The sequence below is a fragment of the Amblyomma americanum genome, chromosome 7 (genome assembly GCF_052857255.1).
Source record: "Amblyomma americanum isolate KBUSLIRL-KWMA chromosome 7, ASM5285725v1, whole genome shotgun sequence".
In the NCBI taxonomy this organism is placed as follows: Eukaryota; Metazoa; Arthropoda; class Arachnida; order Ixodida; family Ixodidae; genus Amblyomma; species Amblyomma americanum.
This window is the reverse complement of record NC_135503.1, coordinates 23,232,187-23,258,270: the sequence shown is the minus strand read 5'-3', so window position 1 is coordinate 23,258,270 and position 26,084 is coordinate 23,232,187. Positions and strand designations below refer to the sequence as shown.

Below are 26,084 nucleotides of genomic sequence, written 5' to 3'. Positions count from 1 at the left end.
CTTTATGAATATGATCCGCGCTCACGCTCCCAAGTTCTAACCATTTTTTTGCACCTCTTTCCTTCACTCTGCACTTCTATGGAGATCTCGTGTTCAGAGACCTTGTATTTTTCTTGTTTTACACGGCCTGGTTTCGGATAAGGGTGGGGCGGGGCAGGGTAACCGAAACCGGAACAAGCCCATGCCATATTGAAGGGGGCGCGTCGAGCGGTGTTTTGTCTTCAAAATGGCGAACGAAGTCGAGGTTGCTCCTCTTCGGAGTTTAGATGATTTCCTTCTCGAATCTGCCCGCTTTCAGTTTCCCAACGTCAAGGATTTGGACAAATGGGGAAACAGGGTCAACAACAATCTGCTGTACTACCAGTCCAACTACTTTGTCCTCGCCATCCTAGTCTTTCTCGGCGTCGGGTGAGTCGCGGATGGATGACACCACCCTAATTTTAGCTACACGAACAGCTGCGATCACGCACTCGGCTAAATCCCGTTGAAATCGCCTATTGGCGCTCCACGATTTCACTGCCAGATTGCGGGATGAGATGACAGACGGCAAACGGTCGTTCTACAAACTCTACCCCGACTATCTCTATACGTTGTGCTAAAAGCTAAGCACGCATTCGACAAGACGACGGGGAAGAGAAACTGTCACGAACCATAACATTGCAACGAGGCCTGAACACTATGTTTTTAAAGTGATTGTCAGCGTCCTTGCGGTTACTCGGGCTAGCTTGCATGTTTCGATCACACGTGACGTGGCGTTACCATAACGCGTGTACTGCATTTTTCTTCCACTCTCTATCGCAGAATTTTGCACCCTTCCAAAATGCTCTGCGGGATGCTTGCTGTGGCCGTAGCGTTCGGCTTGTTCTATTACATCACCAACTCCAAGAGCGCTGCTACGCAGTTCAAGAGAGATCACCCGGTGATCAGCGTCCTGATCATTTTGTCGGGTATGAGTCAAATTAGACGAGCTGAACCGCGATTTTGCTTGCTCATCCGAAACCACCTAACGATGGCCGTCTCATTTCTAGGCGGCTACTTCATTGTCCACTTTTTCGGATCTGTGGTGGTGTTCTTGTTTGGCATCCTCATGCCCATTATGTGTGAGTATGAGTATCAAACCGCATATTGAGGAGGGGTGGGGGTCTTGTGTGGCACCGAACTTTGATCGCTGAAACGTATTGCGCACCATAAAGCATTGGGCTTGGAGAAAGCTGTAGAAAGCTGTGTAGCTTTCCTTTGTAGTCGTGTGACCGCGCACAGGTGGATGCTATTTAGTAATTACTTCCTAATGAAACTGCATCCTTCATAAGCACTACTTCCTTTAAACTAGGCAGCGCATTGGACTTCAAAGTAATGGCTTGCTATTTTGTGCTCTGAAGAAATGTGTGCATGTCAACACAGCTCAACATATCAGTGATAACTCGTGATGTTTTACGGTTAAGTCCACGTGATGAGTTGATAAGCAGTTTCATCGACACTTTGTACTCTGGAGCAAAGTCCATGTCAGTTTGATGAACAGTCTCTTCTGCCTTTTGTTGGTGAACACCTTGCAAAAAGTGTGCGTTTTATAGTGAATCGTGCTCCTCCCGTTTCCAGTGGTGTTCCTCCATGCATCAATGAGGCTGCGCAACATCAAGAATAAACTGACAAACAAGATTGAGACAATTGGGCTGAAGACAACACCAATGGGACTCTTTCTCGACGCTTTGGGACAGGAGCAGGTGGCTGGATCGTAAGTCATCGCACATGCGCACAGACCATCCTCAACACTCAGTCTACGACATCTCTCTGAGAACTGTTGCCCTCTGTGCACTGCTGCTTCTTGTCTTGCTGCTTTTCTTGGTTAAAGCGCTGCGATTTTCATGCTGGGACATTTTTCTCGAGCGTCCCCAGTTGTGAAATAAAGCAGCTACACTTCTCTGAGCTTTGTTTTTCCAGTCGATTAACATGAACCGTGCTTATGCTGTGCTTTGAATAGTGGTCAACACACCGTTGTGTCCTCTTGTTGATTTTCGTAGAGGGTATGGAGCGGTGTAGTATTGCGCAAGTTATATATGATGATGCTACTCTTTTATTGTGATAAAGTTTGTGACTCGTGTCATTGCTGCAACAATTACAAACTTCTACTGTGATAATAAAGCACATATAGCAGAGAGAGGGAGAGGGGGGGCTGTTGCATCCTTGCTGCTAATAATTAGTGCTTGGCATTCAATTTTTTTCATCTCTGCAATGCTTTTTGCATGGTGGTAACCCTCATTGCACAAAAAATTTATTTCTGTTGCTTCAGAGATGTCATTACTTGAAGGATGCAAGAATCGAAAGTTTTTTTCGGGTTCATGCAATGCTCTTAGGTGTTGCACCTAATCTCTTTGGTAACATCAGTGGGCACATGTATGCATTCAAGCTATATATTTAGAAAAACTTAGTTTTTCTGCATTGAAGCCAGGGTGTTGTTACTTGCAATCTTTCTGTGCAGCACTCGTGTATTCCATTTATTTCCCCCTTTAATCTGCTGAAGCTGTAGATGCTGTGTACAAATAATAATGTAGACTGTGAAACTGAGTGTGGTAAAAGTTGTGTATTTATGGTAACACTGTAAAACGTTAGTGAATGCTTTGTTCTACCCAGTAGCATGAGTAAAGCATGTAATGCTAGTGTTATCCCTAGCTGCAGGCTAACTGTTCCCATATTCAGGAGTTGAAAACTCCTATGTTGGGTCAAATTACAGAGCTTGTGCAGTTCCCGGTTGCTTGCATAGTAATCTATCCAGGTCATGCACTCCAAAAATAGAGAACAGTTTATTTATCAAATAATATTCAGGTGGCTCGGATAAAAAAATATCCTACTTAACAATTTAGCTCTAATAAATTACATATTTTTATCAAATATTAAAACTCTCATGCTGCAGCATTGGCAAGGCTACAACACGTGTTGTTCAAGGCATCGTGTAGTTCACCAAGAAGTTTTGACTATTTCTTTTCTTTTTTTTTTTGTCTGAACTCCAAGCATTTGGTGTTATTACTACTTTGTTCCTGTGACTATGCGCTCATTATACATTGTCGCGAACCAATACAGTTCTATGTCTTTCATATTTATTTTTTTGGTGTTGCGCACTCTTTATTCTTTGGGGTTCAAGGTTTGTGATGAAGCACAGGCCATTTGAGAGCGACCGTAACAGAACGAGTGTGCTTATTGACGCCAAGGCCGCAAGTCAGTTGAGTGGTTCAAATGGAATCCACTAAAAGGAATGTCGCGGGCGCAAAGTGGAGCCGAATGCCAGTGAGCGAGCAAAGGAGGAAAACATGTCAGTGACTTGTCCATGTTTTGTTTTTTTAATTGTTGAAAATGGGCTGCGGGATAAAACAGGAGTCGGAAATAATTGGTGGGCAGGATGCTAGCACAAAGATGCACTATCGTTAGGTTAATTGTACTTTGTTTCCCCTCTCCGTGTGCTTGACGTTCTAGATCCACTGATGAATTTTTTAGCTTTGATAAATTTTCTGGGGGTTAAGTGAAAATAAGTCTTGATGAAAAATTTCATGCCCAGCTTGCTTCACCAGAGTACCAAAGCTACATCGGCGAATTGCTATCTAGACATTGCTTTATGCAAGGTTTACCTGGAGAGATTTAGCACAGGGCTATCTGCTATCCACTACAGTAATCCACTTACTCAGGGGCCAAGCTGGGCCTGTGCGGTGGCAGTTATGCGCCCGCACCTCACCTTTCTTTCTGCGCGTGCACAGTTTGTGCCTTGCGGAACCTGACCGCGGTAGCAGATCACGCTGTGCTAAATCTCACTGCCTGAATGAACCGTTGGTCTCCAGCGTTGTGAGAACAAATGTCAACACTGTGAGAAACAAGTCTTGTTGGTAATACGTGATAACTGGAATCCGCTGAGTAAGGACGGAATGAACGAAAACGGGAGGTAAGATGCTGCGGGACATTGCACGTGCCTCTGCGCATGAAGACACGGGGGAAAAAGAGGTCACATGGTGTCGCTATAGAAGTACTTTACAGCATGTACTGTAAGCGCGTTTGAAAACAAACAAAACAAAAACGGATTTAGCATTGCCACTCACTAGACTGGGCAGGTGATGACCGACCTTTCAAAACTTCGTGTGCCCTGCCACAGCTCTTCGGGTGCCCCTAATCCACAGAATTTGAATGCAGCTGCACTTCGACTCCCCTCCAAGTATCCTTGCAATGCCTTCAACATACCTGAGATTTTGTACTTGTACCTCAGCTGCAGCATTCCCCTCCTTCAATTTAAATCTCGATTCGAGAACTCTGAGAGTGCACTCATTTTCGCTGCTGTTTCTCTTTAGCTACCTTTGACCCACGTGACTTGCGGTCACATACGCTCGCTCACACGTTAACTGCTCGCACAAAAGCACAGTCTTTAAGCCACTTCATTTGTAGCATATGCGTGTTGTCGCCTGTAAAAAATCAAAATAACAGAGCTCACTGTGACGCAGTTTTTCTGAGTCCTGGGGAAAATATATCCAAGACGCTGTTACGCAAGAATTGTGTGGGATGGCGCACAGTGATGCGCTAGATGTGTCTATAGGAACCAGTTTGGCAGTATTGCAAATGAGAGGATCAGTCTGTTCCCCCCCCCCCCCCCCCCCTCCCTCAGGCACCTTCCACCCCCCATTTCTTTTATGATACACTTAGTAACGTGCAGATGCGCTCTTCGTGAAGCCACTGAATTATCTAAACTCTAAACAAAATAGGCCACGTCTAGAAATAAAGTTTAGCAGAAGAGCATGAAAACTAGAAGATTGAATACGGAAATAATATGGTGAATAATAAATACAAATATACAACATTCGAGGAGCACAAGTTTTACTCTTTTTATGCACAACTTCGCAGATCTTTGCAGTTAGGGTCAAGACCGATTTCTAGCTAGCATTTGAACATTTTGAAGCGCTTAAAGAGGACACAATATTTAATCTTTATGTTGTGCATGTACAGGGTCGACCACACTTAAGGTGAACATGCAGGCGCATGGCCACGCTCTTCGGCGGCCCAAAGTGGCAGCCCTCGTGATGCAACATCTCAGGGTCCCTCTTTGCCTGCGCCACTTTGCTCACAGCTGGTCTCGATAGCAGAGACGCAAGATAAACTTAGCCTAGTGGCACTATCTGGTTGTCAGGACGGTTAACCATTACTGTCAACAAACCGACGCACCTCTTAAGCCTAGAAGTGGCAGAATCGTCACTCTAAATAAAAAATAAAGCAAATTTATCACTTCTGTTTGTCGCCGCGGAATTTTTCCGGCGGCGGAAATCAGTCTGGACCGATCGGCTTCCTTGCCGCGCCGCTTTCCGCCCCGGTCGGCGTCAAAAGCGGCCGAATCCGCTTCGCTCGCCGGATTTTTGGGCAAGTGTGAATGGGCCTTCCACTCAGCAGTTTTGTGAACGACTTGAGCTGCGTATGTTCATGATCTAGTTCTGTTCTTCGAAGTAAGATCTCAATCATTTTCACAGGTTTATGTTCTGATACAGCATGTCTTGCAGTTTTGGCAGTTCGGAATGTTGTGAAGGGCTAGCAGATGTCACTCAAATCTTTAGTGGGTTCTGTACAAATCTGATAGTTCATTTTCTTCGGCCGAGTCTTAAGCCGAAAGCGCTGATTTGTGAAGCTTTCACATGATTGCGTTCAGCTTACTGCGGTGCCTAAAATTCAGATCTTAAAAATGCTTTCTTGATTCTCATAGGCTCATTGCTGGGCTTCTTTTTATGCAAGCTGTTTTAACACTCGTTGCGGCTCATTTTAATATTTTTCTGTGTTCACTCAAATGGTTGATGTGTGAGCAACCTCCGAACTACGGCGCGTTTTGTTGAGCTTGTGCTCTTATGTTATTTTGTGTACCAGCACTCGTGTTCTGTGTGTACTTTAATGGAAATACCTGCTTACAGTTGCTATGGCACCCTGTACACGCTGAGCATGTTATTAAATCAGCCTCGTTAGGTTTTCTTTTCTTTTTTTGCTGTTTTGTACGCCATCCTGCAGTTCGTGCTTTGCCACAGAACCGTGACTGGGCCGCCTCGGGCAACCCATTCAGTGCACACGCGCAATCGGTATATTGCCACGAAGTGTCAGATCGGCAGTAAATATTAATTGCTGCGCATTCTGTGAGAACAGAGTGGAACTCAGGCGTGTGCTGCATGGTGCATGCATATGCAGACTTGATTCCAGGCTGCTTGCACAGGTGGCGCGGCAGTTCGGACTTCTGTATGTGTGTGTGTGAGTTGGGGGGAATCAAGTACCCGAAAACTTTAGGTGCTGATAGTACAATGTCAGCGATAGACCCGCGATACATTATTTTTAACTTTTTCCTTGCCGCGTCTATTTAGATCGTTCAGTTTGAATGATGGCGCGAAAGGGCCGATTCTACGCGATACGGGCCGCTTCTAAACAACGTCATTCAGTATGTTGCAAAACGACTCTACCTCAGTTTCGGGTTCTTTTTCTTTTTTTTTTGTCAGCCATACGACACAGTATTTTTAACTTCCCGCGAAACCTGCTAACGCGGAGCAATTGCGGCGAACACGGTGTCCTCTCGCACCGCCTTTGCTCAGCAACGGCGGCATTCACGATTTCGCAGCATCGACATTTGACTTTGTAGACTCAAGCGACAGCTTCGTGCGAAAAGATGACGTTCATTCGCCTGGTTTAGTTCCGACAGAGGTGACTGCTCCGTCCAACCCGGACTATCGACAGATGGCCAACTGTAACTTTCGCTTTCGCATTGTTGAGCAGATTCGTCTCATTGCAAGCCTCTCTTAAAGAGTACTGGGCACGTTCTGAACGGCTATGTGCCACCAGAAGTGTAGCAGATAGAGCTTTGTCTTCAAGGCGGGCCTGGGTCTATCTTGGCACTTCACTGCAGAGTAGCCAAAAGCGCTGATTGATTTTTTATTGATCGGAAAGTTCAGCGCGAAGTGTTCTTTCAGTTTCAATAGTCATTTCTGACATATTAACCCAAAATACGTATATTATAGATTTTTTATTCCATTTACTGACAATATATTCAATATTTTTTTCCGAGTCTCAAATTTTGCCAATCAAAGATTGTTTTCTTCGTAAGCACGTCACATCTTGTTTATTTTTCTTTTTCATTTAAAATAGAGCTCTATTAGCTACACTATGATGTGTTGCAATGAAGCGAAATTCCTAAATTTATGGGTGAATAAATTTTTTGTAACCCGACCGCGGCGGCTGCGTTTTTATGGAGGAAAAACTCTAAGGGCTGTGCGATGTCAGCGCACCTTAAAGATCCCCAGGTGGTGGAAATTATTCCGGAGCCCTCCACTACGGCACCTCTCTCTTCCTTTCTTCTTTCACTCCCTCCTTTATCCCTTCCCTTACGGCGCGGTTCAGGTGTGGGACCATATATGAGACAGATACTGCGCCATTTCCTTTCCCCCCCAAAACCAATTATTATTATTATTATTGTGAGCGCCACCCTAAAATTGCCTGTTTTCCCGTGGCAAGGAAAGAGTTAAATCGACACCGGCCACCAGTAAGACGAGCAAAAGTCTGAGCGCCCGCGTTGAGGTAAAAACGGCTTAACAGTGACGAGGAGTGTCTGTAGTGGCCGCTCTGGTACCTCTCAGTAACGTCAAATGAGCAGATTTCACCGAAAACAGCGTACTGCTAAAGTACTACCGTGAACAGCAAGCAACCTTCGACTTTCCCACTCTATGAGCAATGACATGCAGTTATGACAGAAGATGTTCATTGGCTGCCTATGCCTCGAAAGTTGTTCAGAGCGCGATAAAAAGTTATTTGCAACCTTGGACTTAAGGAGAAAATAAAGAGGGTAGTGTAGAAGACTGTGAGAGCATCTTTTGTTGAAGGGTAGCCCAGTGGACTTTTGGAGGAGCTCGAACGCCGATATGTGGTACGGGTAAATGTACCTTATTTCCGGGAAACCAGAGTACCGAAGACGAGTGGTGAGAGTAGAGACATTTAGCATACCGTGTACCGTATTACCGTTAATGGAGTACCAGGAACTCGACTGCACATGTACGGTTTATTTACCGGAGGCGACCACTTTTTACCGTGACAACAAATGGCCGACGGCTAACTATGCCTTCATTCGAGTAGAAATCCGCTCTTGATGTCCGCTCACTTGCTTCATTGGCCATGTTTCTTATAAACTCTGACCCATTCTCAGACCGAAGGTTCTACAGCTCCGTGTAATGTCATGTGCATATTGCATGAAAAAGCCGGCGATGTCGAGTGCAGCGCGACGGCTTGTCCAACCCTTACAAAAATGGGTTATAAATGGTCTATAGACTTCTTATAGACACTATTACCTTCCTATAGATGTTTATTTTCCTCTATTCATAGTTTATTATTTTTCATCCTTTTTAGGTTGCCCCAGCCTAACAAATGTCTGTTCATAGACTATAGAATGTCTATAGGCAAAAGTCTAATAAAAGTGTATGGCCATAAATATGTAGATTGTCTATAGACTGTATATAGGATTTGTATTGCCTATAGACTGCTCTCTAGGGTTTGTCCATAGTGAGTTTATAGACTTTATAGACAGAAGTGTATGGTCAGTCTATAGACTAAGAAATTTTTGTAAGGCAACGACTGATCCCGTACCATGTGCGCTTCAGCAGAGACTCATAGACACACTTGATCAAGTGACATACAACTTGAACAGTGTCATAACTGCTCACTACATTCACTTGCTTTAGTTATCGCATTGTGTATTCATTTGAAAATTTTCAGAACGAGTACATGCGCTCAGACAGTCGACGTTGACTCGGCCGCGGACGGCAATGCTTGTGCTACACCGAGATTGCCGACAGATGTCTTTGCAAGTGAACAAGCATGCTCAAAACTCGAAACAAGGCCGAGTAGGAAGTTTGGTGGTGCGAGAAGTATACAAAATTCCCGACAAATGGTCCGGCTGAAATAAAGCCAGGAAAACAAATAGCTTACCATTACCACGATAAACTAAAATATATGATCCTGTTTGCCTTGACGTTTTAGCCCCGGTCGGGTCTCGTCTACCGCGCAAGTACCAGCGGGTAGACTCCCACGCTCCAGTAATTGTTTTCTTTCTACGCTACCTTTTTTTTTCTGTGTTGCTATTCATTTTACAGAGCCAAAACAAAAACAACAAAACGGCCGTCCATTTTTTTTTTCGCGCCACGTAGGTTTAGATTACTCATGCCAGCGTCAACGCAGCGGCGTCTGTGCGGTTGATATACGACTCCCGGTGTACGGTGCGGGATTGGGATATTTGCTAAACGTCTTTTCGGGCGCGTGTCTACTGTGCGTGCTGCGGCATGCGCACTCGGACCCTCGGTACTCATTTAACGATAACACGACACACGGTACGCTAAAGATCTCTAACGCCGTTCGAAGTTTGCTGTCTTCGCGTGAATCAACTTGTTTAATCGCTGTGCCGGATCGTGCATGGTTGATAAGGTTCTCCTTTGACGTAACAGTGGTTTAGGGCTATCATCGGCATGGCGGGTCTCATTTAGTACCGTCCTGCCACCCGGTGGTCGGCTATAGAGGTAGGACACCAGGTGCAATAATAATAATAATTGGTTTTTGGGGAAAGGGAATCGCGCGGTATCTGTCTCATGTATCGTTGGACACCTGAACCGCGCCGTAATGGAAGGGATAAAGGAGGGAGTGAGATAAGAAAGGAAGAAGAGGTGCCGTAGTGAAGGGCTTCGGAATAATTTCGACCACCGGGGGATCTTTAACGTGCACTGACATCGCACGGCACACGGGCGCCTTAGCTATTTGCCTCCATAAAAACTCAAAGCGGAATCAAAACGCATCATGACTCTCCTCGACGGTGCTCGATGGCCAGTGGTGCCTATTGAACACAGCTAGCACACTCCCACAAAGGAATCGCTTTGGTGCCTTTGTTCGAACGTTGCCGGTCGTGGATCATAATCCAAGGACAAGGCAGAGGCCCGGGTTAGAACCCGACCGCGGCGGCTGCGTTTTTATGGAGGAAAAACGCTAAGGCGCCCGTGTGCTGTGCGATGTCAGTGCACGTTAAAGATCCCCAGGTGGTCGAAATTATTCCGGAGCCCTCCACTACGGCACCTCTCTCTTCCTTTCTTCTTTCACTCCCTCCCTTATCCCTTCCCTTACGACGCGGTTCAGGTGTCCAACAATATATGAGACAGATACTGCGCCATTTCCTTTCCCCAAAAACCAAGTGAGAAGGACTCGGAACGTTCTTGAACATTCACTTACTCCCCTTCTCGCCAAAACTAACAGTTTTAAATACAGTTTTTTCCCTAGAACAGTGCAAGATTGGAATTCGTTACCGGAATGTTTTTTCCTCGCAAAATTTTTCTGATGCGTTAAATCGTCTATTTACCTGCTAATATTGATTATATGTATGTTTTGTATACGTGTGCTGCTGATATTGTATAAGTTTGTTCGTTTGGTTTATTCTTTTGGTATCCGTGCGCTGCTAACATTTTATAAGTTTATTCTTTTGGTTTCCGTGTGCTGCTAATATTGAATAACTTTATTCTTTTGGTTATGTAACATTATATGTTCACTCCTGCTTGGGCCAAGCAGTGGCCTGCAGTATTATGAAATAAATAAATAATAAGGCAGAGGCACATAGCTTCGGCCGTTCGAGAAGGCCGGCGGTCCGCGCTTCCGTTCCGAGAAACGTTTTTCGTTATGTGTTCTTTCAACGGAAAGGGCGCTGTTGATTTCGTGGCACGTAAGCGCATCCACATACACCAAAAAAATATAAATATAGATGTGATGGAAGGTGCAACAGCTAGTGATTTCAACTGGTGCTTTATATGTTAATCTGACAGCGCCGACACATGGCCCGGTGTAACCTGCACAACAGCAACGACGCGAACTTGCATATATTTTCAGCGACGTTTGCAGATGTAACATACTTATTTGCATCAGTTTCCTCAGGGCTTATATTCTCCCTTTAGTTGTAGGGGGTAGCGTTGGTGGCGGAATCCGCTTTGCCATTAGATGCTTGCGGCACACAGCAGTTCCTCGTTCCTAAAAAATTAATCTTTTTCGCTTTAAAAAAAAAAACTTGTAACAGTGGACAGTGGCGTACTGCGCCTAATATTTCATTTTTTTTTTCTTATAGCAGAAAACAGCTCAGTAATATAACGGCGAAGTTTCAGAACGCATTTTTTTCTTTCCTTTTTCGTCGGGGTGCACTTCTCTGCCGAACATTGCCGGGCCGCTTCTGTTTGTGTCTAATTTTGAGCACACAGAAGGCCAGCTTACGTCTTCATTTTTTTTTTTCACCTGTGTAAATCCGGGTGGCGGTGCTTCCACTGCGAGTTGGAACTCGTGAACCGGTATTCTTCAAACCGGCCGCCTTTGCAGTGCTATCGCGACCTTGTGGGCCAGGGGAGAAAAGAGCCACCTACAAACAGTGCTACAACGTGCGCGTTGCGCTTCTTCCGACATCCAGATGGTTCGCTATCGGCAGCGTCTGTCTTCCTACGCGTCGACAGCGCATCTTAACAACGCTCAGCTAAGAGGAGGCGAGACCTCCCAGGTATTCATTCGTAAGCGCATCTCGAAACCCTTGACAATCAACGCGCACGTTTTCCTGGCAGTTTTGCGCCGTCTGGGGCCGAGCCTCGGGTAAACGCTATCGCCTTTTCGAGCTTTCCGACACCCTTGGGCTGGTAAGGTATATAGAGGGAGCGCCACATGTGTCGTGGATATCGGCGGACGAGCTCTGCGTTCCTCCGCTTTTCGGTCGTCCCATATGTTGACGCCGGGAGCAGGTATACAGACGGATCGGGCAGCACGCAACCTGGAGCGTTGAAAAAAAAAAAACGCATCTTCAGTGTTTGGCGTCCGAAAACATGTGTGCTGCTTGTCGCGAAAACGAGCCTTCCATTTAGCTTCTTTGCTTCGGTGTCTGTGCTGTGCACGCCAGCCGGCATACAGCTTGAGGTGCCGAGTAAACGACCAAGGTGGCGACGGTGTCGCCTAATTGGACGGGGCAACAACCTCCGGGAACGCGGTATGGGTGGGCGACGCGCGCGCGATGCTCTTTCTGAAACGTAACCATGTGTGGACGGAGCGGGATATGCCTTTCTCGCCCCGTTCGGGTCTTTCCCTTTCTTCTTGCAAGTCGCGGTGCTGCGTGGTTACAGGTGTAGGGAAACTGGAAGCTTTGCCGCGGGCGACATCTGGCCGCGAGTGACTCTGAGGGACCCCGGAAAGGGAGTAAGAGACAATGGGACACGCGCGTCAACTGATAAACCGCGCTCACCGGAAGTTTACGCGGAGGAAGAGCGGTAGAGGGGCGGGTTTTCAGTTTTACTAAGCAGGATGAATGCCGCTCGTAAGACAGGTAAAACACTTCCCCTCCCCACCCTTTTTTTCCTCTCACTCTCACACTCTCCTTGGGTCAGCGTCTCCGTCAGCGTGTTGGAGAATGCGGATAATTTTTTTTTTTCACTTTTTGATTACGCTCTTTGTAGTCAGCCGCCAGTCGGTGTGGTGATCGACCTTTTTGGACGGAGCCGCACGCGTCTTCAATTATTCGCTGGTGTTGAAGACATTGCATTCTCTCGCTCACTCTTACCCTTATTAGTCTTCCACTGTCTGCGCCCCGTCCTGACAAAGAGATAAAAGCTTTTGAAGGAATCGAAAAGAACCGACGAAAGGGGTTGAGGGGGCGGCTGGCGTCTGTGCTCTTCTACGGCCGCCCCTCCGTCCACCCCGTTCTTCCTGCCTTATTCTTTTTTTTATGCATCTTCTGATCGGTTGGCGGGGCCTTCGTATATAACTAAAGAAGCTGCCGCGCGTGCGATGTTTTGCCAAACGTGCTCTCTTCAGAGTCCGTCTGCTGCAACCGAGGCGTTGGAAGCAACACGAAGCTTTTGGGGAGCCCTTCTTCCCCCCACTCCTCTTTCCGCCCGTTCTTTTTGCTGTTCTTTTTTTTCCCCTTGCTCGCGCCACGCCACGCTGGCGTCGGCGCAGCAGAAGAAGCGAGAGAAGCTCGTCCGCCGCCGTTGGCCGGCCAGGCACGTTCGTCCAATAAGCCCGCCTCCGCCGTCTCTCGCTGGATGCTTTTTCTTCCCGACAGCGTAGACTTTATAATTAGAGCCAGCACCACCAAACTCACTCTCTCGCGCACAACACCGTGCAAAGTAAACACGAGAGCGCCTCCGGCCAGCGTGCGTGTCTTCTCGCCCTTCGCACCAGCCTCTGCGTGGCCACGGTTCGTACGCCGAGGCGACGTGGACCGCTTCTTCCTTTGCCCTCCCCCTCCTCCTCTTCCCGAGGAGAGCTCCTTTGCATAGCGGGACAAAGTTCAGAGTGCCTTCGGGCGGTGTTGTTGTTGTTACCGCTGTGGTTGCAGCCTGCGGCCGCAGACGCTCCTCATCGCCGAACAGGGCAAGGAAGAAAAAAGGAGAAAGTGAAATCGAAAAGAGCGGAGAGTCGGCGATGCCGAGTTCGGTTCTTGGGCCAGCAGCGGATGTTCCGTGGAGAGTGCGTGGCCGCGTCGAGTCACTTGGTCGGACGCTGTCCTGGAGATCGCACTAGAAAGAAGCCTAGTCGGTCCCATGTTCGCCGACGCTGAAGTCGCGCCTCTGGATGCATCCGCAGCTTACCAGCCTCACCACCAGCCGTCCACCTCTGCTGGGGCCGCATACGAGCGCTGCTACACGTCGGCGGCAGCGGCAGTGCTGATGCACCGGCCGTCGTATGCCGACGTCGCCGCAACGGCCCCCTTTTATCCTCTCGACGACCTGGCACCGCCCTGCTCTGTCCTCTCGGAACACCAGCGTCGCACGCCTTCGTACTCCGTCTACGACCGGAGCTACGTCGACGCACCGCCTTCGTCGTTCCTCTACAACGCCGCTGCAGCGACCTACGACTGCGCCTTTGGCGGCTGCCCCGACTGCTTGGACGCCGGCTACTCTTCGGCGACTCCCACCGGCGGCCGGTCTCCAGCGGAGGGGGACGAGGACGCGACCTCCACCGCTCTCGTCGCCGCCTCGTCGTCAACGCTGGCGCGACGCTCGTCCAGCGGCAGCAGCGCCCGCAAGCGGGCCCTGTCCCAGGCTGAACTGGAGCGGCGCAGGTCTCTGGCGAACCACCAGGAACGGCGTCGCATGCACCGGCTCAACTCGGCCCTGGACCGACTGCGCAGCGCCATACCGCCGCGCCTGCAAAACGGCAGTCGCCGCCTGTCCAAGATCAAGACGCTCAAGATGGCCATCAACTACATCGTAGAGCTACAGACCGTGCTGGGGCCCACGGGCCTCTCCGGCGGGGGCGGCGTCCTCACAGCTCGCTCCTGGAACTGACAGCCCGGTATAACTTAGTGCAACGTGCTGACTGCCGTGCGTGCTGGTCGAGCTGGGAGGAACGGTGAGGTTGGCGGACGATGCCTCCGTCGGCGGCCGCTTCTGAGATTGTGATAGCGGGATCGTTGGCGTAAGAGTCTTGTGAGCGACGCATTTAGCCTTGCAACATGGGGACGACCGTTGGCCGTAGACTCGAGACCGAGGGACGCACACATCATGGCCGCGCTGTGCGGGGCCACATTTTCGTGTTGTTCGTTGCCTGGTGCCTTGTGTGCAGCAGTGGGTCATCCTTGCGAACTAAATGCTGCGCTCTGTAGACTCTTTGCGTCGATCCGATGTGATAGTGCGTAGTGGGAGTACAGATGCGCCGCGCCGTGCACCGTGGCACAAGAATCGCGTCTTATAGGCCAGACTACTATGCTTTATAAATTCTGCGAACTGTGCGTATATACAGGCCGTAAACACCAATAGCAGGACTGCATTTGCGCGATTCTGGGTACAATTGGTGGGATTTCCTTACGTATAGCCTTGCACCTGAAATTTACTGCGAGAGGAACGCGGAGCGCACAACACGAGGAAATCCGTCGCTGCCACATGATTATTTTCTCCGTACACGATTATGCGGAGAATTAATTTTCCGGTATATGCGTAAACGCTTGCGAGATTCTTGTCACATTCTCACTCATCTGCTATATCATGTGTTCTGCTACAAGTGTGAGGCGAAATGTCTGAAGACCTGGGTGGCTTACATTTCACCCACTGTTTTAATTGGAATATAATTTTGCGAGTTAAAGAACTATAACCGGCACCGTTCTACACATCATGCTGTGGAAACAGCGCCCATCTAGCATTTCTTAATGTGAACAAAGCATTTATATTGACTCCCTATTGCCGCTAAGTTTAGGTCGATACAAGGAAGCGTTTTTAAACTCTCTGTGGTGCTCAAGGTTCTAAGGGTGGTTCTGTGTGTATGAGACTCAAGCACATTTCGTATTTTGCCCATGCGCTCTTGTGGTCAGATTCTCATGTGGTCAGATTCTCTACGTAGTTCAGCCGTGTGCTAAGAGCTGGTGTCGTTCAGCGGCTTCCTTTCTCGCTGCGTCGCTGCGAGTTATGACTGAATACTCAACGCGATGTTCGTGCAGAGCTTATTCTGTAGCATCGTCTAAGCGAGTTTCGAGGTTGAAAATATTTCCGCAGCAACTAATATGATACTCAGTGTCTAATTTGGTATTATAATTGTTAGTGTCTGTTGGCGGCGCTTTTAGTTTGCGATTAAAGGCGGGATTCAGTCATTTTCGTGCTTCAGATCAGTTTACGGACTACGGCACACATCTCGCGATTTATTGGTCTACGACTGCTAGGCGATCACGAATTAAATTTGCGAAGTTTTGTGAGTGAATAAGGTCAAAGACTAGCCTTGCCAACAAGGTTAGTATTGTAGTCTAAAAGCGTCTTCTATCCAAGTATGATAGCCCCGACCTCGCAGCATAAGGTTGGTTGCGTTTTAAAGAAGTGTTTGTGTTCCTTTATTTAATCGAGATCCTGCTTGCTTGACCGCGAAATTTCTTAGCACCTGGTAACGGTGTTATACGAACGAAAACACCTTGCTGTGTTTGCGTTCGTTTAGAACTAAATGAGATTACAAAACTATTTGTCCACTAAGTCGTTGTCGAATTAGACAATTCTTGACAAGTCTGCTGCTTTTACTTCTGTTTTTTTTTTTGTTGCTTGGCGCATGCCATGGTGAGCACTGCCAGCAAGATGATGGCTGTCAGTCTGTTATCTGCATTTTTGGAGTAGTTTCCCCGGGAGGCAATAAAAACTTCCAATGCGTATGCAACATCAGCGTTTGACCCGATTCACTTCGCGTATCGAAATGCATATTCCGTGTTTTATCGCTTTGTGTATTGTGAAAACAACCATGACTGTTTAGTTAACTCCACCCTAAGGTTAAAGTTTTGGTAACTGTCGTCAAAGAAGGAAAAGGGAGTGGAACTATGTTCTGGTTAAGTGTAGTCTAAAGTGACCACTTCAGGCCTAACACACTTGGACTAAACTGCTCCAAAGCGGATTAGTTTTGCAAAAAGGCTGAAAATAATATATGAGGCTGGTAAACCGAATGATTCCTCTATCCTGCACGGTGCCTTTTTTTTTTTTTTTGCAGGCTGAGCGACTGTTACGCCAAGAAAACTTTACTGGTCCATTTTAGCCGAAATGAACGCGTTAACATGTTAGGTGGGCCGTACATGCCATGGTCTAAAGTTAAGGGTCATTGCAGTTTGCCTGTATTGATAGACTGTGCCTTTCTAGGGACAAATAGACGAAAACGGTGCGTTTTATAGGCTAGAAAAGAAAAAGAAAGAAATACTTGTGTCGCAATTACCGGCCTATTTCGCAACTAAATTCGTGCGTTGACACCGAATTTTGGGCGCTGATGTCAGAGGCTATGCTGCGTTAAGTCCTCGGTGTGAACGTCACGGTCACGTTTGCCGGTACATTTAAGGAAGAATTACAGCTGTGGTTCTGCTGTCTGAAACTGTATGTAAAGGCAAACGGCGCTGTAGTAGTAAGTGGTTTTTATTAAAATAATAAAAAGTAAAGGAAAAGATTTCTGCTAGCCCCGGCATCTGCCATCGATACTGAAGCACCTGAGCTGGGGCAGCGGAAATAAAGGATAGCAGGCAGAATGGAGAAATGAAATGAAAGAGGTGAGATGCAATTTCTCTGTACACGTCATGTACGGTGTACGCGTTTGTGCAGGGTGTCCATTGTGTCTGGACATTCACTTCTACTAAAAATCATTTTGATGTGCAGGGCCACCTGCGCGTAAATTTTAGTCGTGAGTGAGTGAGGAAAAGAGGGGGCGGGGGGGGGGGGGGGGTTAGTGAATGAGAGAGTAATTGGGGCTTCAGCACAGAAAGGGCTTGCTTACACGCGTCGTAAAGTGTATAGCAGTTGAAAGCCCAGGTTGCACCAAATGGCCCTCCTGCGCAGTTCGGCCATATGATGGCCGCTGCTTCTTGCGCTCTGACTCGGCTCTTTTAGATCGCGCCCCGTGACTGAAGCTTTTAAAAAGATATTAGCGGCTTCTAAATCCTGTAACGCCCGGCGTATCACGTAAGACATGGGCCGTCCTGGTATCTGACCTGTCCGGTTGTGACAATCATTTACGTCCCGAGAAATCGCGCCGCTGCTCACTTTGGCTGGTGTGAGAGCGAGCACTAGTGAATTCACTGACGCGTGCAAGCCACTAACGCTTGGCATCTGACTGTATGCTAACGTCACAGCTGATGCAGCTCTCACAAGCAGGTATGCACCGGGGTGTCCGCTTTGGCTGCGCGCCGCGCTGCTGGCATTGGTGGCATAAATAAATAAAAGCGCGAACTCTTGCAGCTCTTTATTTTTGCGTTTTTACAGTGAATGCACAAGTGCGCTTGATTACATCGTTCATCTATCCTTTCCATGCACGCTGGTGCTTAACGTTATTGTTGGTGAAAGGCAGCTTAACCTGGCACCACAACACAATATTGCTGTCCAACGCAAGGCACTTCTGCCGTGGTGAATGAAACGGCATGTCCCATAGATCTCATTCTTCGCACTAGTTGTAAAACTTCCTATAGGTCCCATATTTCGAAATGCGGCACGATGATTGCCTTTGGAGGTCTACAAATTGTCGCGTCACCTGTGGATGACCAAATGAATTGATTCCTGGTACTGAGAAGTCGTGGAGCGCTGCTAATATTTCGTGCCAAAGCGTGTAAGTGACGCACACATCTGCTTACTTCCAGTGTAGAGCGATACCAAGGACGGACGGTCGAATCTTCTATTGAGTTGAACTTTACTAATAAGCCGCCGCAGTGGCTGAGTGGTTATGGCGCTCGGCTGCCGGCCCGAAAGACGCGGGTTCGATCCCGGCCGCGGCGGTCGAATTTTGATGGAGGCGAAATTCTAGAGGCCCCTATACTGTGCGATGTCAGTGGACGTTAAAGAACCCCAGGTGGTCGAAATTTCCGGAGCCCTTCACTACAGCGTCTCTCATAGCCTGAGTTGCTTTGGGACCTTAATCCCCTATAAACTAATCTAAACTTTTCGAATAGCCAATATAAACTCTTGCAGAATTACTTATGTTTCATATGAACCGCTGCGCCATTCCGGCAGTACCATATAACGCGACCAGCTGTGCGAACTATCGTGTTACTACACGACTCTTCATTGTGTACAGCCGATTCAGGGCCAGGTTCGCGTAGCCAAAGCGAACCACACTATTGACGCATTTAATCTCGCTAAAACCTTGCTGCAGCATTGTGAAAGCTAAGTCTGGCGGTTTCAAATCGGTCCAAATTCACAAAACCGCGATTCGGCCAAGACTGTATTCACTTACCAATCACGGTAACTATTTGCACGATACTTCTAAGGCGAGAGCCAATCGCGAAGTATATAGTACCCCTTTGCGAATTCGGTCTCCTATTGGCTGAGGCCAGACTTGGCTTTCACAGCGCTTCACAGTCTTTGATGACTGACAGAGTGAGCTTGTACGGGCGCCCGCGCAACTTTTTGGATCACGGAAGTCACGAAAAAGGCTTGTTTAAGCAGCGTACTTATGCAGCCATGGCCCTTACAAAAAATTTCTTTAGACAGCCTATAGACTGTCAATAGACTTCTGTCTATAAAGTATATAGACTGTAGACAAATCCTAGAGAACAGTCTTTAGGCGATACAAATCCTATAGATAATCTATCGACAATCTATAGATTTATGGCCATACACTTTTAGTAGACTTTTTGTCTGTAGACAGTCTATAGACTGTGGATAGACGAAAACAATTATCTATAGGAAGGCAATGCAGTCTATAAGAAGTCTATAGACTGTCTATATAGCATTTTTATACGGGCACGAACTAAAGGCTGCGCTCTGCGCTTACGCAAACCGCCTCTGAATGGCTCGGGCCACGCCTCGAGGTAACGAGAAAGCTCAAGATTTTTCGTGGCTTCTGTGTCATCCGAAAACTCCTTCGGGTACCTCTACGTGCCTGCACCCTATATGGCTTTGCTTTTGCGACTATCCATGCCGTGCACGTGACATTTGCACAGCGTGCACTAACCGTCGGCCTCCCATCGCACCGACCCTCCCCCCTTGCAGTCACACTGGCGCTACGGTTGTTCAGGCCCGCAGCGATCTGGCAGACAAGCTGGAAGAGAAGCTCACCCAAATCGGACAACGTACGTTTCTGCTTCGTGCACCATTTACCGAGCTTTCTTTATACCTCTCCGCGCTGTATTTAGCCCGGGTGTTAAAAAAAAAAGACAGAAAAGACACTTAAGCAGGCATGCGTGCATGGACGCTGGGACGTTGTTGCGATCTTCTGATCAGGTACAGTGGTGGTGTCTTTACGCGTAACATGCGCGTATACCCCTGACTTGAGTGTACGCCTGACATGAGCGTACGCGTGACATGAGTGTCGGCCGTCGACCAACTTCACTTTTGCCGCACTTAATTATAGTCAGATATATGCTTGGCTTTTGCTCCAGCAGACTTAACGTTTTTTTTTTCTTGAGCAGCTGCGACCGCTCTGTGATCGGACAGGCAGTGAAAGAAGGAAGCTAATGTTTTAACACACTGAAATGCGTTTGAGTGTTTTAAGCCAGGTTACAGCCAATGCTTTGTCGAGCTTCGCCCATGCACGGCCCGTCACCGATCATCGATAATAAGGCGGAGAAGACATAGTGGTCGAGTTGGGAGTCGGACCGTCTGTCTCTCGATTACAACGTCGACTCTCTGTCGAAGATAAGAAAAAAAAATATCAGCGGAACTCCGTATTTTTTCAGGAGTCGTTAACGATTTCGACGTCTCGCTGCGCTTGTTGGTGTATAGAATAAAATGCTCGGATTAAATTTAGCGGCGAAATGACGGTGATTGCGCTGAATATGTACATCCCAGCAGTAATCAATACACAATTTCGTGCTCACTTATATACTTCGGTCGACGACAAAAGCGCGTTTGTTTTTTAATTGTGAGGCTTGCGTGGAACAATTTTAGAGCTTGCATTGGATTGGACGCGTGAGTGCGTGTCGTTTAAAAAAAATTAAAGTGGAGCGCCCCTTCGCCTGTAACTATGAGGTCGCGAGTGTTTTCACCAGTCAACTATCCCGGACCAACAGCCTTTGTGAAAAGTGCGAGGCTGGTCAAGCTTGCTGTCTTTGTTTTCTCTCCCTTCTTCCTTTCTCTCTTTTACAAGATTTTTGTGCAAGTGAAGCTTGTGTCAGGGCCGCTTCGTTACCCTTCCCCCCTCCTTTTTTTTTACCCTTTTTTGTCTTTTTTCACGCACTGCTTAGTAACGCCTGCACACTGCAACTAAATATTCGCGCGCGCCGCGGCTCTTGGCATGCGCACCGCAAGCTAGCTGCACGTGAAGTGACGTCATGAGTTTGGGACACCTCACATGAGCTATTATCATTCTTTTTACTGCGGAATTTTGCTCGCACGAACGGATTGATGTATTACTTAGCGATAACAACTAGGCACGGCCTGCGCCGGACATTTGCTCGGGTTAATCAGTCGTTGCGTTGTCAGCAGAGAAATTTAATTATTGCCTGCTCGTCCCAGGCAGGTATATAGCCCGCCCACAGCCCGTCTTGCTGTTCTTAGCCCTGTATTTTGGTACGTGCGCTGATTTATGTACGGGGCAAAGAGGTATAGTCATGTAGTGTTCTGCTATACTGTGCGGATATGTGCCGTATCTGCGCTGTTTAATCCCTGCCTTTAAAGGGGCACTGAGGAGAAATTGAGCTTAGCCTGTATCAATAGATTACCGCAATCTAGCGACGTTTCACTGAAAACTGAACTGTTGTAAGCCATAGAAAAGGTTAAAACGTCCGATACAGGTGTCGCCATCGTCGGCTGATTTCGCAACTAAATTGCCGTGCGTCGACGCAGCGTTTCTGCATGGATCCCGGAGGATAGGTTACACCGCCATTGACTTTGAAAACGCCGATCACGGGGTCCATTTCGGTGCAGACGTTGGCAGTTTATATCGAGTGGCAGGGAAATTTTTAAATGTAGTTTCCTTTGCTGCCGGACAAACGTCAGAATAGCAGAAGAAAGCCATAGAATCGATTTTTACTGAGGATAAATATTAAAATGGAGGTGTCCTTTCAAGATAAGTATTCCTTGAAAAGCCCTAACACTTACAGATTGGAGACGAGAAATACGGGTTGTACTCCAATGAATACCAGCAACATTTCTTCGTGTAGTATTTTCTGCAAAAATAAATCCTGCGCTCGCGTCTTTGCGCATGAAGCAGACGAGCTTTTGCAGGAAGACCAGTTCGGACAATCTGGGAGCCATTCATTCATTTCATTTAGGAGTTTCATTCACTTTAGCATCGAAAGCCGAAAGTTCGGCAGGTTCCCAAGCAGCCCTCATTCTCCTATACGACGACATTGTAAAGCCTATACCCGTATAGTGCACTATCCTACGGAAGTGCTTCGTAGTAGGTGGGAGCTAATGCACCTAGGTAAGCTTTAGTAGGAGCCTTACTCAATGTTATCTAGAGGGAAAGGTGGCGCCACCGTCTAGGCAGGTTTATTACAGAGCACTTCATTCAACGCGGGAATGCCAGGAAGACGAGGTTTCTTGCTTGGCTTGGCTACGCGGATTCTTCTTCTGAACAGGCAGCTGCGGCCCTGTGCATCGCGATGCTGTCTTCTGCGTGCAGACGAAATTATGTTGAAACGGCGCTTTCCACTTCAACAAATTTAACTCAAGTGTTAAGCTGGTGTCCTTCGAAATTTGCTTTGAAGAGTCGTATTGTTACGGTTGAATCCAGATTTCATGCTCAGCAATAGCCGAGCCAAATATACAACCTCATCTTCCCGGCATTCCTGCGCTTCTCCATGGTGGATGAAGTGCAGCGCCACCTGCTTTCCCTCTAGGTAATATTGAGAAACTCTATAGGTTGGAGCCATGCATGCCTGAAATCGAGTGTACTAGAAGTTCTAGTACACTCTACCTGAAGTGATCCGTTTCGGGGAAAAAGGGCATCTCAAACTTTAATTCTAAAGCTACATTTTTTCAAATACAACGCTTAATAATGACATGCGCTGTCTTTACTTTCTTGCCAAGGTATGAAGATTAACAGAAACCGGTGATGGGGGTGCCATGGCGATCGACCGACGACCGTGTGGTCCCGGCAGAGTGTCTTCCGTCGTTCTTGCGTCAGCATGCATTTATAAAAGACTGCAAAAATCGAAGCTGGACTGGCACCGTCTCTCAACCCACCGGTACTTCGGAGAGCAGCTGGAACCAGCTCAGCGCAAGTCCTTTTTGCAGAGCTTTCGCACCGTCCTTACTTTTCGCTGTTCGGTCTCTTGCACGACTGAATCTCGACCGCATGTCGCTCACCTGATCTGTGCTGAGCCGCTCGCTTCGCGAACATCGAAAAAAAAAATGCGGTCGGCATATACTGTGTGTACATTATTAATTTATACTAAAAGCATAGCAACACTTCTTGTTTGACATGCACGAGTGAATAAAACTGCTTCTTTTTGGGACTTCTAGTGTGATTTCTGAGAAGCCCAGGTCATTAAAACATGAAACGCCTCTTCACCCCCTTTTATGCATAATATTACGCAATCACTGGTACAGCCGCTGCGGTGGCTGAGTGGTTATGGTGCCCGGCTGCTGACCCGAAAGATGCGGGCTCGATCCCGGCCGCGGCGGTCGAATTTCGATGGAGGCGAAATTCTAGGGGCCCGTGTACTGTGCGATGCCAGTGCACGTTAAATAACCCCAGGTCGGCGAAACTTCCTGGCCCCTTCACTACGACGTCCCTCATAGCCCGAGTTGGTTTGGGACGTTCAATCCAAATAAAACGTAAAAAAAGTCTGCCCAATTATTTTCTTCATCATCCGAAGCTATTCCCGCAACTAAAATTCTGCTATGATATCCTTTAGTAAAACATTCCTGAGCGTGAGAAAAAAGTTACAGCACCAGACAGCACCTCCCAGGAGCATCGTATAGCTTCGCGACGCCCATCTTTATTTCATGCTTTCGAAAAACGATCCTTTCTTCTATAGGCACGAAATGGCCCTACCATTCTATCGAGCAGGGCTCTAAAATGTAGCCGGCCTCACTGTATTCGTGAGAACAGCTTTACAAGCTTCGAAAAGAAAAAGTTTGAAAAGTGCCGCAAGGCAATAATATCCAAAGCTATGGCACTTGGCTCACGTGTTGATTCTCGAGGCAGCTCTGTCATACATACATGATTGAAACACGTTTTCGTACTGCGCGAATGATTCAGTTTAGGTATTTGCCCGCAGAAAGCCTATTTGAGGCGCGTTGATGGGAACTGCTAGAAATCGCCCGTGTCTCCGCACTAGGTGTTCTACCACGTGCACCTGATTTTACTCCAAATTAAAGTTAGGCCGTGAAAACTGTCTGAAAAGCGCAATGGATTCAGGACACGTCGTGCAGCATTCCACGCGGTGTACCACGTGATTTCTTACGTCGCCCACTGCAGCTATAACGTAATCTTTGTCGAGTCCACACTTATTTCATGCGATACAGATTTATAATTTTCAAAAATTCCAGGTGTATTAGCCTAATTTTCTTGTTTTTGTCGTACAGCAATAGTACTTTTCTCAATAATTACTTTATACCAGCTTTCCTTTTAACACCTGTGGAAGTATACATGCCGGCAAAGCGGTACACGTTCAAAACTGTTATCCCATATATTTACTGCCTATGCGTTATACAGCTAACAGGCACACGTTTCTATAGGCGCACCACCGTCTCTTATGCAGACAGTGTCGGCTACACCGGCTGGCCTTCCCAAAGCCGTCGGTAACGGTTGCGCCTCACATCCTGTGTTCGGCGAGCCCGGTTCTGTTACAAGTTCGTCCAGCGCGTATTATGGCTAAGTGTGACAGAGACTGTCCGCTCAGTACAAGCATATGGAATGAAGCGCTTTCACGCAGAGGGAGTGAAAGAAGCCACTGAACACAAAACCAATTTTACTCGTCCTTTTCTTTATCTGAACAAGCAATCACGCACCCCGCAAATGATTTACTATTTCCCGTCGTGTTGTGTGTTACCTCGTGTACAGGTTGCATTATATGAGGGGCTTTGGAGCAAAAATCGCCGTTTGAAAAGCTTCTAGACCAGCCAGAAGACAAGACCAGGAGTTTGTGCTTTGCATCGTAGATTTAATGGAAATACGCGTTTTCACCCTTGATACAAAGCAGGATTTTCTGGATGAGGTGGATATAGAAAAAAAAACTGCTCTGATCACAAAGAAGACAATCCTCTGCTCACGGTGTTATAGATGGCGCGCAGCCCATATCGTTACCACGTGCAGCAGACAACTCACTCACTCTCCCTGTTTTACGCATGCAAGACTGGAAGAGAATAAAAGAAGGGAGAAGGAGCGGTTATTGAGAGCAGATCGCGGCCTCAACCAGCAGAGCGCTTGTCTAGGTGGCGTAGGCATGGCGCGAAGCGCGTGTTACCGAGAGAGGGAAAGCCGGCCAACATTCTAGGGAGAGGAGGAGCAAGAGGAACGGGGTATATCGGACACGTGAAGTGCGGCACTTCGTGCCATATCGTCTGTCTGGTCTCGACGGCCGCCGCCGTACCCCCGTTTTTTTTTCCGTTTTTTTTTAGCCGTGCTCCGGTGTTCGCGGTGTCACATTTCACTTTTACGTGCCTCGGACGTAACGGCGCCAGCGGGCGCGGCGAGTCAGTCCTCGAACGACTGGACTACTAAGTCTCCCGTTGTGCAGAAAGTCCGGCGTCGTGGTTGTGAGCGAAAAACAGGGTGGCCCAGGTGGCCACTCCCAGAGAAGCAACCTATAGGTGGTAAAAACCCTGGCGGGTGGCAGTTAAATTAGTGACTGACCGCGAGAGGTTGCTCGGAAAGAGCAACTTGGATCGCACAAGGCCCCCACCAGTGGCAGCACCTGCCATCGCAGGGCAGTGGCGCATCGCTTAACCGCTGCACCACTGCGCCACGAGTAGTATGACGACTCCCGATGGATCTATGAATGTTAAGTAGAGAACGACCAATTTCGCATATATGGGCATAAACTCATTGACGCTATCTCGCCATACTATGAGGGCAGAGCTGAAGTGTCCCCTCCAGATTTTTTTTTTATTAACGCGCTTTCTCTGTAGAACTGCGTGTGAGAAGGGAGCGTTTTTCGTTAGTATATTAACATGAAACTATCGAGATTTCAGTGCAGCGCTACCGGCCTAGCACGTGCACACTCCGCCCGCTCCTCACCGCGATGCGCAATTTGTGTCTGACAGTAGCGGTGGCTGCGGTATGGCAAAAATACATCAGTCAACAAATTACTATTAATTGTGAGGTTTTGTTCTACAGCGTAAGTTCTATTAAACAAAGACGTTAAACAAGGCCTGACTGAAGAGCCATCGGCACATTTTTGGAAACTTTATGACGCTCGCTATTGAGATCGGTCGTCTGCCACGGCTTCAGCTCCCGCCATGCTGCACGGAACTGTGGTCAGACACGACACCGAAGCGGCAAGCAAACGCCGAGTGAAGCGCATGTGCCGGCTTGAATGAAAAACAATCCGATGAAGTAAACCACGCAGCCCGCCCCGTGACCGCAGGAGGAATGCCTCTCGCCGTGAACAGTACACCAATCAGCTAGCTTAGTTGCCCCTGTTTCCCAAGTTATCGGACAGCAGGTAAAAAATCACTACGTCCTTCCCCACCACCCTCTTTTAAAAGGCGGCTGAT

The 26,084-nt window shown here is 47.7% G+C and overlaps 2 protein-coding genes across 3 annotated transcripts; both read left to right on the top strand.

Annotated features, from left to right (window-relative positions):
• The first annotated feature begins 192 nt into the window (after window positions 1-192).
• On the top strand, window positions 193-22,876 carry Jwa (PRA1 family protein Jwa). Of its 2 annotated transcripts, XM_077631499.1 has the most exons (6): window positions 193-408; window positions 802-947; window positions 1,029-1,100; window positions 1,597-1,732; window positions 19,467-19,546; window positions 22,449-22,876. In XM_077631499.1, exons 1-6 carry the CDS (start codon window positions 227-229, stop codon window positions 22,472-22,474), a joined length of 642 nt encoding a protein of 213 aa, XP_077487625.1. In that variant the 5' UTR covers window positions 193-226; the 3' UTR covers window positions 22,475-22,876. The 2 variants fall into 2 exon arrangements, with proteins under 2 accessions (XP_077487625.1, XP_077487626.1); XM_077631500.1 differs by lacking the exon at window positions 19,467-19,546.
• Window positions 10,741-16,159, top strand: LOC144098684 (uncharacterized). The gene has a single exon (XM_077631498.1). It carries the CDS (start codon window positions 13,578-13,580, stop codon window positions 14,322-14,324), a length of 747 nt encoding a protein of 248 aa, XP_077487624.1. The 5' UTR covers window positions 10,741-13,577; the 3' UTR covers window positions 14,325-16,159.
• Window positions 22,877-26,084: the final 3,208 nt, after the last annotated feature.